Genomic DNA, 18,064 nt, shown 5'->3' on the forward strand with positions numbered 1-18,064 from the left:
CACTTCGGAGTGAAAACAATCATGGCCGCCATATTGAAGGATCGTTCCAAACTTAAGTGCTCAAAACTGGCCACTTCAAAGGGCCCTTCAGAATGAAGGATTTCGAAGGGTACAACTGATGGACACTTCGGGCTCCCATGATCCTTTGCACAGATTCAGAATGATGACAGCGCCTCCATGTGGGCACGTGGTGATTACGCAGAAGGGCTCTTCAAGAATCAGTCGTTTGGTCCCCTACACCCTTCAACCCTTCGAAGCTCTCACTCCAGAGGGTAAACCCTTTGAAGGGATTAGGGCATAGGGATGAGCCATTCCGAATAGAACGCAGTGAAGGTAGTCTATCAGATAAACAAATACAGACAGACAGATGATAGATAGATTGCTAGGGTGCTTGGGTGGTTACTAGAAGGTTGCTAGGGTATTATGGGAGGTTCCTATGCAGTTAATAGACCTTATGCATCAGAGAAACAAGCATAGATATGTATACATAGATGCCTCATTAGCGACTGTTTCTATGGGCCGCTATATGTAAGCCGTCCGCCATATTGGAAGGGTCAACTTGACGTCATTCACCATAATAATCAATGAATATTCAAATATGCCACAATCCTTACACGTCTATGGCTCCGCCCCTCTTATGCATTCTTACCTGTGAAAGGTTATACCGTTTCTTCGGAAATTTAAATCCCAGTGGTTTTTACAACCATCGGCTGTGCAGGATATTGTGGCATCTTTGAATATTCATTGATTATTTTGGTGAATGACGTCAAATTGACCGTTGCTAGATGGCGAACGCTTCTACATGCTTGGAGCTGTCGAAAGAGGCATCTACCTATGCATATCTATAGAAAAAAGTACGCAGCCATCTTTAGAATTTTGTCTTTGAACTTCCATTTTTGCGGAAGAGCAATTAGCTGGTGAAATGGATTTACTTATTGTAGACTTAACGAAAGTTATGAGCATTTTAATGTTCGAGGTGGATGCCAGATGTCTGGGCTGTTGGTCATCCCTGTCCTGCCACAGAAAAACAGAGGGGGATGAGGAGAGTTGACACGGAAAGAGCAGAAACAATTTAACGCTTATATCAATATACCAGAAAGACTGCAGAATTGAAAGACTGTCTTTGAAGAGAGAACTATAGATATTCATGCAGGTGGAATAAAATATAGTCTACATTTTTTTCAAGGATTTACGGTTTTCTTCAGTGTTGGGGGGATTTTATGACTGTTTACTACCACATAAAGATGAGTAAATTATAATTAACAATGTTTGGTTGAACTATCTCGCATAGCTGCGAGGTCTTTATAGGTCTCTTACTGCCCCGTGTGCCTAGTTGAAGTACTGCAGCAGCTGCTGAGAACCGAAGTATCGCGAGATTGAGCGGGGACTGCAGCCCCAAGAAAAGGGAAGTTATCTCCAGCTCAATAGGTGGCGGGAATGCACCTTTTGTTTGTTTGCCAACCGCCATAAAACGCCAAAAGAAGACGAAGACGAAGAAGAAGAAAGGGAAGTTGTGGTAGATACAAAGGTTAACTCTTCTCAAACACCTGCGATGTGTAATTTATTCAGGTTTCAAGTGCCCTCAGTGCCTCTTCTGGACTGTTAGATACTGTAGAGGAGGCGCGGGAACACTGCAGCAGGTAAAAACAATTGATTCGCGAGCGCATCCCTCCTTCAAACCGGTTTCAGGTCGCCGAAACTGGATTGAACAGCTAGTCCGCTCATTTCATATCATTTAAAAATTGTCGTCGTATTTGTTAAAATATGTGGTAGTATTCAGTAAAAGATTCATTGTTCCTTTTCTACTTAAAAATCTAAGTGAAATAATGTTTTATACCAAAAGCGAGCTGTTGTGTTTAAAGCTAGTGCTTTTGACGTAGCACAGTAACGTTAATGGGAAAGTGAGCAGCATTACATATTATCACCAGGACAGCTGGTGTAATCCCATTCCCAGCATGCACTGATTCTCACGACACTACTGCTCACTCTTTTATTATTACTTCAATAACACTTTAGTGCCATTGTAGACCGTGTTCAGATGCATTTGTAGTTTGTATGGCATGTGGTATCTTTTCTCTCAACTGGTTTATCTTGCAGTCAGTCAAAACTTCCTTATGTTTTAATGGCTGTTTTGGTTCTTCTCCAGCTCTTCCTGTCTTTCACTGGCTGTGCTCTTCCTGGTGTCCCACAATGCTGTCTGAGCAAACCTCAGCTTGTCAGCAAGATCAGTCTGTGCTTTAGCAGTGGTGCTTTGGCCGCCCTTAACTGGTAAGTGATGGTCGCATTTAGTGTTGTTTTTGGCGGTCTGTTTTAATTTTAGTTTTAGTCTAGTCTTTGTGTGAAGCTGTCATTTTAGTTTTTATTAGTTTTAGTCACGTTCGTACTCTTTTTAGTCTAGTCAAGTTTCAGTCAACTAAAAGTCGGAGCATTTTAGTCTTATTTTAGTCAGAATTATCCATGACTATTTTCGTCTAGTTTTAGTCGACGAAAACTGATGACATTTAGTCTAGTTTTAGTCAATGAAAATTGTATTTTAGTCTCATTTTAGAAATACAATTCTATTTAACCCAGTCAATATAGTATAAGTACCTAGTAGTATAGACGAAACCAAAATTTTCTTTTAGCCAAACCCATTTCAAACAAGGTTATCTTATTATATTATTGTAACCTTATAGACTCAAGAATACATCCATTCCAGACACGGAAGACGCTCTGATTTGAATTTACAACATTTATTTTACCAACCAAACATGTTAGAAGTACACACACATAAATTTAAATAAAGACGAACCCCGGCTGGCCGGCCATCGGTCCCTTTCTCTGTGTCAGACTTAACTTTGTTTGGTTTTCATCTTCTAAATCAGTGTCTCCCAACCTTTCTTTAGTCGCGGCACCCTTTGGAAATTTTAACAAATTTGTGGCACCCATTAGCAATTAATTGCAACATGAAAATTTGATACCGGCATATCCCTATATATAAAAAAGTATCATATGACCCCTTTAATAAAACACACTTGTGTCAAATGTGTAGATAAAATACATCCAGCTTGATATTAATGTTTATAAAAAAATATTGCTTAAATAGCATATTGTCTCAGATATACTTACATAGTTACTTTAAATTGCCTCCACATGATCTACATTTATTAATTTAGCAGACAGATTTATACAAAGGCAATGAAATTTGTCACCGCTAACTACATACTAAAGATGTAAATGGGGTCTTAAATAGGGTGTGGTTATGTTGGACATGGTAAGAGTGAACATATGGCTAAATGGTGGACACCACATGGGGATGTTTAAGAAATGGTGTGAATAGGGTTGGGCGATATGGACAAAAATATTATCACTATTTTTTCCATGTCATTCAATATCAATATTTATTATGATATTTTGCTCTTACCATAAATGGGCAAGGACATGCATACCACATGTTTGTTAGACCTCAGAAATTAATGCAAGCATAACCTAGTTTGCTTATAAGTAATAGTATAAGTAAGGTATATGAAACCTTGCGATTTCCTTTTTTTTTCTGGATTCTTGTTTTATTACATTTCTTATCAAAAATGGTGTCTAAAAAAATTAATTCTTAAAACTTTAACAATTTAATTCATTTAATTTTTAAATAGAATTAATGTGCATAAAAAATACCATTTTTATTTTTGTCAAATAGGGTGCTGTACAACAGAATTATTTTACTGTATAAATTAAAACATTTAATTTAAATTATTTTTATGATATTCTTTATAATAATATGCATGCTACAACAACACTAATAATAATAAATGTAATGTTGTAATAAATTGTACTGATAAAATAATACTACTTATGAAGTATTGTTGTTGACTTTGCGTGTTTTTGTCAATATTTTTAATCAAATAAAATGGTGAAATTCTTGTAAAGTGAATTCATAGCAGCTCTGGAGGTGAAATTCATTTGGAGTGTCTTTATATGAGATGCTCACAGGTCAAAGATGAAACGCGGTTTTTGAGCATCAAAACAATAACCATTTAATAAAGTTTTTTTTTTTTTTTCTCACTGTACATTAGAATGTGTCCTGTTTAATTAAAAAAAAAAAAATTTGAGCAAAAAATAATGACTATCATACATTTTTACCATGATCTTACCAGAACAAAAATGCCATTCAGTGTAACAATAATTTGTATATCAAAAAATCTTGTCAGGTATATTTAGAACAAGAAACATTAGATGACATTAAAGGAACACGCCACTATTTTTGAAAATAAGCTAATTTTCCAACTCCCCTAGAGTTAAACAGTTGAGTTTTACCGAGTTTATTATCGATATTGTGCATTTATTTTTTCTGGTAAATATTGATGTTGATTTATCAGCCAGCCCTAGGTGTGAATATGTTCTTCCAAAAATGTCAGGGATCTTTGAATTTCAGCCATTTTTTCAGTCTTTCTATAATTGGTGATGATGTTGTGTGGTCCTTTGCACAATGATGCAGAGGGTCAGCTGGACGTCATACCAGAGATTGCAGTCTCTTTAATTATTAATCTGAGTCTGTTTGATGGTTCTTTGGCCTTAAGATCAAATATTGCTTGGTTAATATGTTACTTTTTCCTTTCTTTAATTTCATCTGTAGATTTGATCCAGTCCCATCTGATTGGGTTTGTCCGGGCTGTCTTCTCTTTTTGGTCCAACAGAAACGCTTCATTCAGTAGCCATGGTGTCCAGACCTGGAGACCTTCCAGGTAAAGGAGAGAGGCCTGTTTATTTTATAGTGCAGTGCCTAAAATGAAATTTTTGAAGGCCCGTCAAGGGTTTTAACATACTTTAACTTTCATTTTTAATAACTTTAAGAGACAGGATATGACAACAGTTCCTCTCTTTAAATGCATTAAATTGTGGCTCTTTGAAGTAACTGTTTGTTCCGATGTTGTTGACAGAGTACTTTGCTCTTTTGCCTCAGCCCTGGAAGCAGGTCCAGGTGCTTCAGAGGGACTCCTCGGAGGGATGTCCATCCCTGTCGGGATGACCCGTCGAGCTCTCAGCTATGACGATAATCTTGAGTGCCCTATGTCTCCACCTCCAACCGACATTAATATTAACAACCTGTGGAGGCGACCTGTTATACCTGAGAGGAAGTTTGCACGACTTGCTGAGGTGCGTGTGCATTGCTTATTCTGTGACCAATTTGCCCACAGGAACATAAACTGAATGTCACAATAAACCAGTTTGGTTGGAGCATGCCTGTTCTCAGTCTCAATTTTACCCTGCCCTTCTTTGATTGAGAAACAGTCTAGTGCAATTCAGTACAAAGTAGGGCTGGGCGATATGGCCAAAAAAAATTATATCTCTGTATATTTTGGCGGAATTGTGATATACGGTATAAATCTCTGTATTTTCTACATTCTATTTGGATTAAATGTGTGTGTGTGTGTATATATATATATATATTACATCCTGCCCAATGTAACAATGTTTAAAGGCAATGAAAACAAATGTAGTGAAAGTAACCATGTAGGCTATGCTATATATTATGTGCAAAAAAGGGGCTAAAATCACATTACATCCTAACATTGTAACATTACAATCTAAAAACAAAAACAATGCTATTTAAAGCAGAAGGTAAATTCACTAAACTAAAAATGAATAAAAAATAAAAACAAAAGCACAGATTAATTGCATTATATTTTGATTACCCCATTACAATAGTCACTTTACACTTTACTGCTATCGTAAAATACACTTAGCCTACTTTTGGGTTTAAAATTCTACACGTGGCACATTTACTGTCCAACTACAAATATTTTAGTAAAATGTATATTTTAGTCAGAATTATTGTGCTCCTATTCTATTGCACTCCGTCTGTTTGGCGCGCATGCGTGCAGTGGCATTCCTTCACTGAAGTCTGTGAAGTTTAGCGGAGAATTGCATGCACTAGGCTCGTGAGTCGTGCACTCCTGACAGGAAATTGGAAATATTTCCATGGCTTTCAAACATTTACAGATGGAGAATATACCTGTGAAATTTAAGTTATGAACTGAGGAAAATAGCACATCTCAAACGCATTAAACACCGCAAGTAGCGTCTCTGTCAGCAGCACATGAGTCTGTCAGAGCATCTGACTGGATTGAGCCGCTTTAAACCATACATGTTAACTATATCTTACCAGTTATTTTAAAGCCCTTAATATAAAGCATGTCTCATGTTTAGGAAAAATTGGATTATGCACTTTCCCCGCAGCAGTTCACTCTATGTCCTCTGCTATTATTCACATGCGCTCGTATCAAGCTACTGTATATCAATGTAGGCGGTATTGCCTCATACCATATCGCTTCTAAAAATATATTGATATATAGGGTTAGGTATCGTTTGAGTTTTTTTACGATACCGCTGCCAAATCGATACTTTTAAAACGGTACCGGTGCCTGAACCGATACTTAAGAAAAAGAAAATTACCCAAAATAGGATGGGTTGGCCATTATTGAGGGCTATAAACACATTTAATGTCCGTTTCATTCATACTGGACGCCAGAGGGCGCCCTCGTGAGAAACTCCACATGTGCATCACAGAAGGGATAGAACTCAGGAAATCCCTAATATGGACAAAGGCATTGCTATCCTTGTAACTTGAGTAAACAGAAGATTCAAACATTTTGAATGAAAAAACAAAGACAATAAACACTCGATTGCGACAATGAATAGTTTATCTGTGTTATTCAAGCCATCTTTGTTATTTTCATCATAATTAAGTATATTTATAATCCATTACTAATCGATATAGCCTTTTTACCATAAGCTTTTTACAGTATAGAACATTTTCTGCCTCATTCTGTGACAAGAAGCCACATCAGATCACAAAAGGAAGCAGTTGAGTAAAAACGTTATAGTGTTCTCTTTTGTTGGACAACGGGTTTAGAAACGCTTCTCATTGCAAGTCATTACAAGGTAAGTTTAGCTTTAGGCATTTTAATTTAAGAATGTTTAGCTTGGCTAGCTAACAGTATCTACCTGCTGCCATCAGAGCAAATGCAATTGCTGCGTGCTCCTCGGATGCTCTCATTTCCCGAGTTTAAGTCGGATTGTGAAAACAACATGGACACTCGCATTACTACAAAGATGTGTTGGATTTATATTATTAGAGCTTTCTGACTTGCGTTCGTGAATTTTCTCAGTCGGGAAATTATTTTCCACGTGCGGTGCCGGTGATCCTTATGTCCGTTTCGGAGAACGAAGATGCATTTAAGTGACACCGAAATGAGGCACCGAAATCTGCGTTCTGATTCGGTTCTAGTACATACCGGTTACATAGGTACCGGTGCCTCATTTCGTACAAACTCGATATACCGCCCAGCCATAATACAAAGTCACGGTTTTGATGTTGTAGGTCAGTGTTTCTTTTCACACTTTGTGTTTTTAATTTTATATGAATTTTTACAGTTTTTTGCTGTTGCTTTTGAAGATGCATTAGACTTATATTTTCATTTGAAAAAAACCTGTAAAAAATAACACTGGAAATTAATATAGCATTTACAGGTACATCTCAAATTAGAATATCATGAAAAAGGTCAATATTTTTTGTCACTCATTTCAGAAAGTGTAACCCATATATTATATAGATTCATATGGCTCTTGATGCGCTGACGCCAGCCTCAGTCCAGTCCTTGTGAAGCTCCCCCAAATTCTTGAATGGATTTTGCCTGACAATCCTTTTAGAGCACTTCATGCTTCCTTCTGCTGACAAGCTTTATGGAGATGCTGATTTCATTTTCCAGCAGGACTTGGCACCTGCCCACACTGCCAAAGGTACCAAAAGCTGGTTCAATGACCATGGTGTTGGTGTGCTTGATTGGCCAGCAAACTCCCCTGACCTGAACCCCATAGAGAATAATCTGGGGTATTGTCAAGAGGAAGATGAGAGACACCAGACCCAACAATGCAGATGACCTGAAGGCCGCTATCAAAGCAACCTGGGCTTCCATTACACCTGAGCAGTGCCACAGGCTGATTGCCTCCATGCCACGCCGCATTGATGCAGTAATTCATGCAAAAGGAGGCCCAACCAAGTATTGAGTGCATAGAAATTAACATACTTTTCAGAAGCCTGACATTTCTGTTTAAAATATCCTTTTTTTTAATTGATCTTATGTAATATTCTAATTTTCTGAGACACTGAATTTTGGGTTTTCATTGTCTGTAAGCCATAATCATCAAAATTTCCAGAAATAAAGGCTTGAAATATTTCACTCTGTGTAATGAATCTATATAATATATGGGTTTCACTTTCTGAAATGAGTGACAAAACATATTGACCTTTTTCGCGATATTCACATTTTTTGAGATGTACCTGTATATATTTCATTGTCATGTTTTTTTTATTTATTTTTTTAACTTTAATCCTAGTGGAAAAAACGAATCTTATTGTTCTGGATTTTAAAAATAAATGATAAACATTTCCTCCTTTTAACTTGTCACTTATAAATAATTTACTAACAACATGCATAATGAAAAAATTAAAAACTGACCATTTAGGTTTGCAACTTCAAGGGAACATACAATATCTGCATGTTTGTTGTAAACTATTAATAAATGTTTGTTGTAAAGGCTATTAATAAAGATATTAAAATTGTAATCAGATAATTATAATAAAGTATGAAAATATGTATTTTCATAAAGAAATGTAGATTTATTTATAAACATTCTCATTTTTAAACATATTTTAAGCACCTAGGGGCACTCCATATCACAGTATAAGAACTAGTATATTGAACTGCTGTTGTAGGCTAATGATAAGGCTAATGTCCTGTATGTGTTTAGGAGTATGAGCCAGAAGGAGGGGTAAAACAAAGTGCTACCTTTGAATCCACTAAACCTCCAGTCCCTGTGGTGAAAGCCAAAGCCTCGTCTGTCATGAACTCCCTCATTATCAGTAAGAATGTTATGATAACACTGTCTCATGCATTAGATTTCACAGTGTTAACTGGTGTAAAACAGTGGCCTTAATGGGACCTGTTATGTTGCGTTACAGAGCAGACCCAGGAGAGCATGCATAAGTTCGAGAAGCAAGCAGGACTGACTGATACAGTCTACACTCCACACAAAGGCCTGAATGCAGAGGAGACCCGCTACCATCGTCTGGCAGAGTCAATGCATGTAGGCAGAGATCCTCAGTTCAACAGGCTCAAATGTCAAAGCATAGATTGTGATCTGATATCTCCAAAAGTATTTTTTTAAAGCATAAATTATGTTTTGGATGTTGTAGAAGCTTCAAATGCAAAGCGTAGAAGCCATAGAAGAGAAACAGCCATCATCTGGTCATTCGACGCCTGCCGGGACCCCTCAGTCCTCACCAAAGCCACTAAACCTCCAGTCCCTGTGGTGAAAGCCAAAGCCTCGTCTGTCATGAACTCCCTCATTATCAGTAAGAATGTTATGATAACACTGTCTCATGCATTAGATTTCACAGTTAACTGGTGTAAAACAGTGGCCTTAATGGGACCTGTTATGTTGCGTTACAGAGCAGACCCAGGAGAGCATGCATAAGTTCGAGAAGCAAGCAGGACTGACTGATACAGTCTACACTCCACACAAAGGCCTGAATGCAGAGGAGACCCGCTACCATCGTCTGGCAGAGTCAATGCATGTAGGCAGAGATCCTCAGTTCAACAGGCTCAAATGTCAAAGCATAGATTGTGATCTGATATCTCCAAAAGTATTTTTTTAAAGCATAAATTATGTTTTGGATGTTGTAGAAGCTTCAAATGCAAAGCGTAGAAGCCATAGAAGAGAAACAGCCATCATCTGGTCATTCGACGCCTGCCGGGACCCCTCAGTCCTCACCAAAGCAAAGACGCAGGTGCTGAATGAGTCAACAGCTTCACATCCTTTCTTTTGCATTAATCATTTTTTTTGTACTGAAAAATGAGATGATAATTTTGTGTGTGTTTTGCAGGGGATGGTTCAGCAGTCAGGGCTCCACTGCTTCTCTGACAGGCTCTGAGATGAGCACCAGTTCCAGCTCCAGTATAGATCTGGCTTCAGGTGATGGACTTGTAGAGCGCTGGGGTGCTTTTGGACCACGTCCTCAAGTTAGCAAGTCCACAACTGACCCAGGTACAGATCCAGCCATAACAGGTAAACCAAACGGTGCACTTTACATGTAGACAGTCCTTTCTTCATGTTCTCTTTAAATTTGAAAATTAACCTAATGACCCCCAGGTGTGTTAAACCTTTCCAACAGTTAATGTAACACTCAATTGAATGTAACACTCATATCATATCATTGTCCTTCTCTGTGCGATACAAGAATCGATACGCTGGTGCCAAATATCGATATTTTAATTAATAAAATAAGGCACTCTAAATAGATTTCCCTGCTGGCAGCGTCAATACTTCATGGCTGGAAACGTCAACATAAGTTAACTAGCCTAAGATAAAGAGGGCACACTAAAAAGGATGTCAAACAGCACCTGATTTCTGGACTAAGTTATCTTTCGCGTCTGATCATGCTAATATTGTCAAAACACACAAGGTTTACATATAAACACAGTTGTTAATGTCTAAAGTGAAAGTAAACAGTTGAGAGAAGAAAGGAACCATGCCTGTACACAGTATATGAGATGCGTGCAGCTCTTAAAGCGACAGACTAATTGTAGTAAACATGCTGCCGCTTGTCATTAAAGGGATAGTTCAACCAAAAATTTAAATTTTGTCATTATTTACTCACTCTCATGTTGTCCCAAACCTGTATTAATTTCTTTCTTGTACTGAACTCAAAAGAAGATATTTTGCGTAACCAAACAGTTGCTGGTCCCCATTAACTTTCATAGAAGGAAAAAAAAAACTATGGAAGTTAGGGCTGGGTAAAAAATATCGATTTCTCGATTTTAATCGATCTTTTATGAGATTATATAGATTCATAAATCCCAAGAATCAATTAGTGTAGCCTGTCAGATAATGAACGGAACATTGTAGCGCGCCTCCCATCCAATAAATTGCAAAAAGCTTTGTGATTTGTTACTTTTGATATGAAACAAAGTGTCAGATTTCAAATTCTGTCCATTTTATTACAATATTTAAATGTTAAATGCCATTTTGGTGTTGTTTGATGTGGAGTGACAGATCGCTGTAGCGTCTCTATTAGAAGCGGCAGCGTGAACTGATAGTCTCCTCTGCTTTAATAGCATTTACAGCATGAAATAAACATTAATGAACATCCAAAGGTATGTTAAAAGAAAGAGTACAACTTACCGAAATCCGTATCCTGTCTCATGTAATCGCTCAATCAGTGTTTCAAACGCAGAAAGATGACAATGGCTTGTAAACAATGTCACGTAACGTCACATTTACCACAGAAAATCATATTCGGTGACCATGAACTCATTAGTCAGCTAGAAAAATGAACTCTAGAGAGGAGAATTTTGCTAAATATGTACCATATAACACATTCATTAAGAATTTTTTTTTTTTTTTTACTGTTCTTCAATATTTATGTTTGAATAAATCTGTCAAGTTTTTGTGACAGCCACCATTTAAATGTTTATATTTCAAAAAACGAATTGGAGTAGAAATATAATTATGTAATTTAAAGTTAGTATTATAAATTTAATATTACAAAAACTTATATATATACTTAAGTATATTTTAAGTGTTTGTATACAAATCAGCAAATTTCAGCCTTCCATATTATAGACTCTCAGGTATATTTTACAGCATTAGTTGAGATTTTTTTTTCCTTGAGAAAATTTGCCAAGTCCTGTACCTGTTATATATTCAAAATAATCTATATGGAATCAAATCGAATCAAATCACAAGCTTGTGAAGGATAATCGAATCGAGTTGTGAAATTTGTGTCAAAACCCAGCCCTAATGGGGACCATTAACTGTTTGGCTTCAAAATAACTTATGTTCAACAGAAGAAAGAAACTCGTTCAGGTTTAAAACAACTTGAGAGTGAGTAAATGACAGAATTGTCCTTTTTGCTGAATTTTCAGCAGTTTGTACTTAAAAGAAGAGAGAGAACCTGCACTTAAAGGCACAATATGTAATTTTCACCACTAGAGGGTGCGTATTCAAAATAATCAAAGGCGTAGTTTGATGACCTGTGACTGAGTGTGGGGTCATGGGAGTTGTGGTCTTCATCCCCACAGCCGATGCAATCCGACGGTACTTGGGCAGAAATCATGTTCATGGATGAGCTAATGATTTATTAATGTAGTAGAATGAAGCAGGGTGAGGCTGAAAGCCGTCGAAGCGAAACGAGGCCGATGAACGAGCACGACACACGGCTCGAAAGCAGCGGAGCTTTTATTATGCCACAGTCGACCACTTCCGCTTACACAAGTCAGCAAAATATATAACACTGTTCTAGTGGTTTTTGGATATTTTAGTAAAAAAATCGTACATATTGTGCCTTTAACCTTTTCACAGGCATTTTGTTTTCATAGATATTGACAGATATAGTGAAGTATCATTAAAGGATTGTCTGGTAATATATCGATTATCACAGAACTGCTGTATTGTGATAGTATCGGTATCTTGAGCTGTGTATTGTATCGTGAGGTACCCCGTGATTCCCACCCCTAATATACAGTATATATACATATGTATAAATACTAGCAAGGATGCTGAAAAAGTGACAGTAAAGACATGTATAATGCTGTGATTATGAAATTCTGTATTTTGTTTTTACTTTCTTATCAAAGAATCCTGAAAAAATCTTCCACAAAAATATTATGCAGTACGACTGCTTATATTTAAAAATATTTCTCAATAATGTTTTCCCCCCATGTATTTCTGATTAAATAAGCATAAGAAACTTATTTAAAACTTATTTTAAACCCATTTTACATCATTTAGACCAGCCAGCTTCTCTTGTTTATCTAAGGCCTTTCATCTGTATGTATTAACCCCTGCAGATCACATTGGAGGACCAGAACTATCTGTTGTATAAAATGTTTTAAACGTCTGCAGAGAGCTTTTTACACATGCATTGCTCCAGATGTTAGAAGTTGGCCTTCCCCCTTTCATCAGTGTCAACACACCCAATGTCATTCCTGTATGTTCACAGGGGGCTTTGCCCTGCAGTCCTATAAAGGAGCTCAGAAACCCACCCCTATGGAAGTGATGAAAGCCCAGGCCACCCGCTTGGCCGAAGACCCCACCAACTTCCAAGCTCCCCCCAAGATGGAGATCCCCACCATGGAGGGGAAGAGACAGATGACCCGACCTCACAAACTCAAACACCGGGACATGAACGTCCTGACACCCTCTGGATTCTAAGTGAACTCCTTACATCAACCTCAACTGTACACATAGTGAACCCTTGGCTGGTCTACTCTCTCTCTTACTCCCTTGTGCTGTCTTGCTGCTGGGTCACTGCAGTAATAATGGCTTTTCCCTATCACAGACTCATCCTTTTGCTAGTGTCTTCAGTAAATGTTCGTCCTCAAAAGATGTTGTGTGAGTGCGTAGCAGCATTGCTGTTGGTGCTGTTGTCTTTTGTTTGCCTCTTCCTGCTTTGCCTTTTAATTTTTCCTTCAAAGTGTTACTTTAAGTTAGTATGTGTGAGAACGTGCATTCCTTGATGTTTTTGGATGTACTGTGGTGTAATTATTCATGGCTTGACTGAACAAAAGCAGTGTTTTTATGTGTTGGTTTTTTTGTTCCATCACATAGCAAGTTAGAAAACTGCCTAGAGCTTATTGTCATATATTGAGAAATGATGTTATGATTTCCTGTAACATCATCAATACATAATGGGTTCAGTGATAACTTAATTCTTTAAGTCTTTGCTGTTGTGTATTATGACGTTGTAAGCATCGTTGTGATACGGTTGTGTCGAGGCCGGTGTGACAAATGATGAGGGCACTAAATTGACTGAAGGTAAAAAAAAAAAAAGAAAACTGGCTGAAATTGAATTTAATGTAACCGCTCTGGACAGAGAATTTCTTATATTTTTGTTACAAGTTTAAAATGGTTTCAATTTCTCAAAAGGTCGAATGTATTTACTTTGATCTTGTTGGATCTCTTAATACATGAATGAATAAATAAATGGACATAAATGCCATTTTTGCTCTTGAATGTCTTACCTGAAATTCACTGTTCACCGTTTTTGGTAATAATGATAAAGAAAGTTCAAACAAATCTTATATGGGCACATGCAAGCTATTAAATGTACTTAACTGTGTACAGTATTATTTGTGTTATGTAATCTTTTAAATATTAAATGTAAGTTTCTTGGTTTAAAATGCATTTATTCAAAATAGAAAATTGTGTATGTATACGCTGCTTTTAATATAAAATTTATTTACATATACTACATGCATTATTGTTCATATGTTTGCAGACAATATTGTTTTTTTTTGTTTCTTTTAAGAAAATGTTTTGTTCAGCACTTTCAGATTATTTCAGAGGGATTATGTGACATTTGAAGACAGTAGAAAGTTTCACTGAAGACAGTGAAAATTTAGCTTTCCTATCACAGGACCAAATTACTGTACATTATAAAAACATTGATGCTTTAAATTGTAATATTTTACAATATTACTGTTTACTATATAAATGCAGCCTTGGTGCGCATAAGAGATAGCTAAACCTGAGCTAAATCTCCCAAAGCCTCCTTTTGGGACGTTCTTGATTGTAAAAACTTTTTTGCAAAATATAAAGTTTTCTGTTAGGATTAGGTTATATTATTTAACCTATTCAAACTAGCTGTAGAGGTCTGTGCAATGTGCCCTTTTAGATAGGTGTGTGTGTGTGTGTGTTTTCTTGGGGAGACCCCTACTGGTCAAGTGACATCTTCCCTCCCTCTTGCAATACATTTATCTGCCACTAGGAGACAGTGGCCTCCCAAAAGTGTTGTCTTTTGGTGTAGAAACTCATGTCAGATATATCATCATAGAAAGTTTCACTGGGTAAACTGAAATGACGATTATCTTTTCTGTGAAGATGTCTTCCAACTTAAGTGATCAAAACTCTTTAATGGCAGTAGATCCTTTACACGATCCTTGCTACATCAAACCAACACTATGAAACTAACATCAAACGTTTGCTTCATCCTTCCCAGCGTCTTCCCTGTGTTTCTCTGGTTCATATGCTGCTCCATTGGCAGTCTCCTCACATCTTATGCTGCCATGGTAAACACACTTTCCTGGAAGTCCAGCCCCCACACTCTCCACCCAACAGCACTCACTCTCTCTCACACATATGCTCACCTCCTCCCAGAGCCCTTTTCCAATCCCTCTGTGACGTTGTATTTTTACACACTGACACATCGTAGGTCATTTCCTACGTTTGGCAGTCCCACTGGGATGTCTGGATTTAATATGTAGACTGGCGGTCCACCCAGCTCAGAGTGTGAGGGCCTCTGTTGTATGTGAGTCACTTTGATAAGAGCTATGAGATCACAGTCTGACCACAACATGTGGATGTGGGTTCAGAGCTCATGGATAACGCACTGTTGTGTCGTGTAACGTGTTCCAATAAAGTTTGATTGCATTGCTGATGTTACTCATAAAACAGCCACTGTCAGCCAGGCTGTGATTCAAGGACACAATCATGATTAGGATTACATACACTTAAAGGGGTCATATGATGCGATTTCAATTTTTCCTTTCTCTTTGGAGTGTTACAAGCTCTTTGAATCCGCCGGCCGCGCCGTTCTCAAGCCCGTTCCTCTGCTCACTCTAGGCCGCCGTGTGTGACACTGTGTTTCGTTGTTGAGATCAGAAAGTCTTTTTGAATTGGTTCGTTATTATTCATGCCAGTGAGTTTTCTTTCTTTTTTTTCTTTTCTTTTTTTTTTCCTATGTTACTAAACATATATAGCAGTAATGATGCCAACAATATTGACCTATAATAACATCTTAATATTATTTATGAACCTATAGTAGGCCTAATTGAGTTTAGTTTCTTCTTATAATTAATTCATTCATTCATTCTTTCTTTCTTTTGAAATGAACTTCATTTCAAAAACATTTGTGGCCAAATTTGACTATTAAAATGTATTAAAAATATGTCCATGCACATGAATGTAAATGTACTTAATTTGTACATTTACTTTACAAGATGATGTCTGAGTCCAAACTCCAATAAGGAAGCACATAAAACATGTCATAATACACATCTAAATATATATAGAAGACATGTCAGACAATATTAATTTACACTATAAAATATATTTCAAAAAGTAAAATGCATTTACTCTTGAACTATCTTCCACAATTGCCTCTACAAAACTTATTTAATGTTTTTTTTTAAATATAAAATATTTTTTATTGGAATATCTGAGCTTTATTTATTAAATTAAACACACTTACCTTTTTAAAAATGCAGATGGTTTTACTTTGCCCAAAGAGTAAAATAAATGTGCTCACTTAGCTGGGAATAATTTGCGATTCAATGCCTCAATGCATTCAGTTCGTATTTGAACAATGAAAACAAAAGCTGCAGGTTTTGGGTTTGGGTTTCTATACTAATTGTGTTTTATAAGCTGTTTTTCTGCTAACAAGTTTGTCCTTTTGCACAAGGAAGTGACTTTTTATTAGACGTACCTTATACAGCCTGATCGTCTAGCAACATATTTCCAAATGTTTTCAGCAGTTTGCATGAATTCACATGTTTGCGTTGGTGAGCACACCCTTTGATAATCAACCTGATCGACTTGTGGAAAAATGGGACTAATAGTAATTTCCATTAATGAGTGCTCAGTGTGTGCTATAATTGGAGGTGACTTGCAGCAGAAGGGAGAAATCATAATATGCATTAATGAGAGGATCTTGTGAAGTTAAATCACTTGACGTACATTCCAGTGTCACATGGCAGATGCTCTCAGCATTGAGCTTATCAGTCTGATTGGCAATGAACAAGAAAAGTCAAATCCTAACCCAGTGGTCCGGTACCACAGCTCTTGATTCAATCGTTTGCACCGCAGCGGACAAATGAAAGAATGATGCCAATCCAAGTTTGTGAGCAGTGAACTATTAAATCCATGGTCTTGTGTTCAGGAAATACATAGAGTGGGGAAAAACTCCATAGAATGACATTACAATCTAGCTATAAATGAACAATCAAAGAGGAAATTTCTGTGCTTTAATGCATAATTCTGTTTGTGAATTATGATGTATTTTTCTAGGCATTAAAGTGCAGAAAAAGTCATAGATTTATAAAATAGTTTAATTTTAAGTGTACTTCTTCTAGAGACTCATTTATGGAGTCCTACATTAAAGTTAACATGCTTTATAAACATAAAGTGTCCATTTCATGCGAGTTAAATATTTATTTAACATGTTTAATAATAATTAAGCATACAAATGTCTCAGGGACTTCTCAAACATTTGGGTTTCAGCTTTATTTAAAATAGGGAATGAATATAAAAATATGCCACCTAATATTTGGCATGTTTTTATGTTATATGGTAGTTAAAATAACTTTATATAACAATTCATAATATCTATGTTGTTGCTGGTACTGAGACTTTCTGACATCATTCATTTACTCAGTTTTTTATTTGTTAATAAACAACAAACAATGTATTTATATTATTAATGAGCAGTATCCAAAGTCAGTCAACCAACTGATCAATATGTTCTTGTGTTTGTGTGTTTAACTTTTCTTTAAAAATGAATATTTATGTTATGTTTTATGTTATGTTTTATGTCATGTTATGTTATGTTAAAGTTATGCTATGTTTTATGTTATGTTATGTAATATGTTATGTTATGTTTTATGTTATGTTATGGTTTATGTTATGTTATGTTTTATGTTAAGTTATGTTATGTTATGTCATGTTTTATGTTATTTTATGTTATGTTTTATGTTATATGTTATGTTTTATGTTATGTTTTGTTTTGTTTTATGTTATGTTATGTTATGTTATGTTATGTTATGTTATGTTTTATGTTATGTTATTATGTTATGTTATGTTATGTTATGTTATGTTATGTTATGTTATGTTATGTTATGTTATGTTATGTTATGTTATGTTATGTTATGTTATGTTATGTTATGTTATGTTATGTTATGTTATGTTATGTTATGTTATGTTATGTTATGTTATGTTATGTTATGTTATGTTTTATGTTATGTTATGTTAT

General features: G+C 36.3%; 1 protein-coding gene across 1 annotated transcript; it reads left to right on the forward strand.

Annotated features, from left to right (window-relative positions):
* The first annotated feature begins 1,467 nt into the window (after positions 1 to 1,467).
* On the forward strand, positions 1,468 to 14,119 carry LOC107749914 (putative monooxygenase p33MONOX). Its single transcript, XM_016565141.1, has 9 exons — positions 1,468 to 1,640; positions 2,147 to 2,268; positions 4,610 to 4,718; positions 4,937 to 5,130; positions 8,788 to 8,899; positions 8,999 to 9,123; positions 9,723 to 9,826; positions 9,923 to 10,104; positions 13,040 to 14,119. The coding sequence occupies exons 3-9, from the start codon at positions 4,691 to 4,693 to the stop codon at positions 13,249 to 13,251; spliced, it is 957 nt and encodes a 318-aa protein (XP_016420627.1). The 5' UTR covers positions 1,468 to 1,640; positions 2,147 to 2,268; positions 4,610 to 4,690; the 3' UTR covers positions 13,252 to 14,119.
* Positions 14,120 to 18,064: the final 3,945 nt, after the last annotated feature.

The sequence above is a fragment of the Sinocyclocheilus rhinocerous genome, unplaced genomic scaffold, assembly GCF_001515625.1.
Source record: "Sinocyclocheilus rhinocerous isolate Xijiao unplaced genomic scaffold, SAMN03320098_v1.1 scaffold320, whole genome shotgun sequence".
NCBI lineage: Eukaryota > Metazoa > Chordata > Actinopteri > Cypriniformes > Cyprinidae > Sinocyclocheilus > Sinocyclocheilus rhinocerous.

Bases quoted from the DNA above. Each gene is read 5' to 3' on its own strand.
- LOC107749914 (XM_016565141.1), top strand. From the start codon at position 4,691: ATGGTGTCCAGACCTGGAGACCTTCCAG. The intron at 9,124-9,722 runs GTAGGCAGAGAT...TGGATGTTGTAG, and splicing joins GTCTGGCAGAGTCAATGCAT to AAGCTTCAAATGCAAAGCGT. The intron at 9,827-9,922 runs GTGCTGAATGAG...TGTGTTTTGCAG, and splicing joins TCACCAAAGCAAAGACGCAG to GGGATGGTTCAGCAGTCAGG.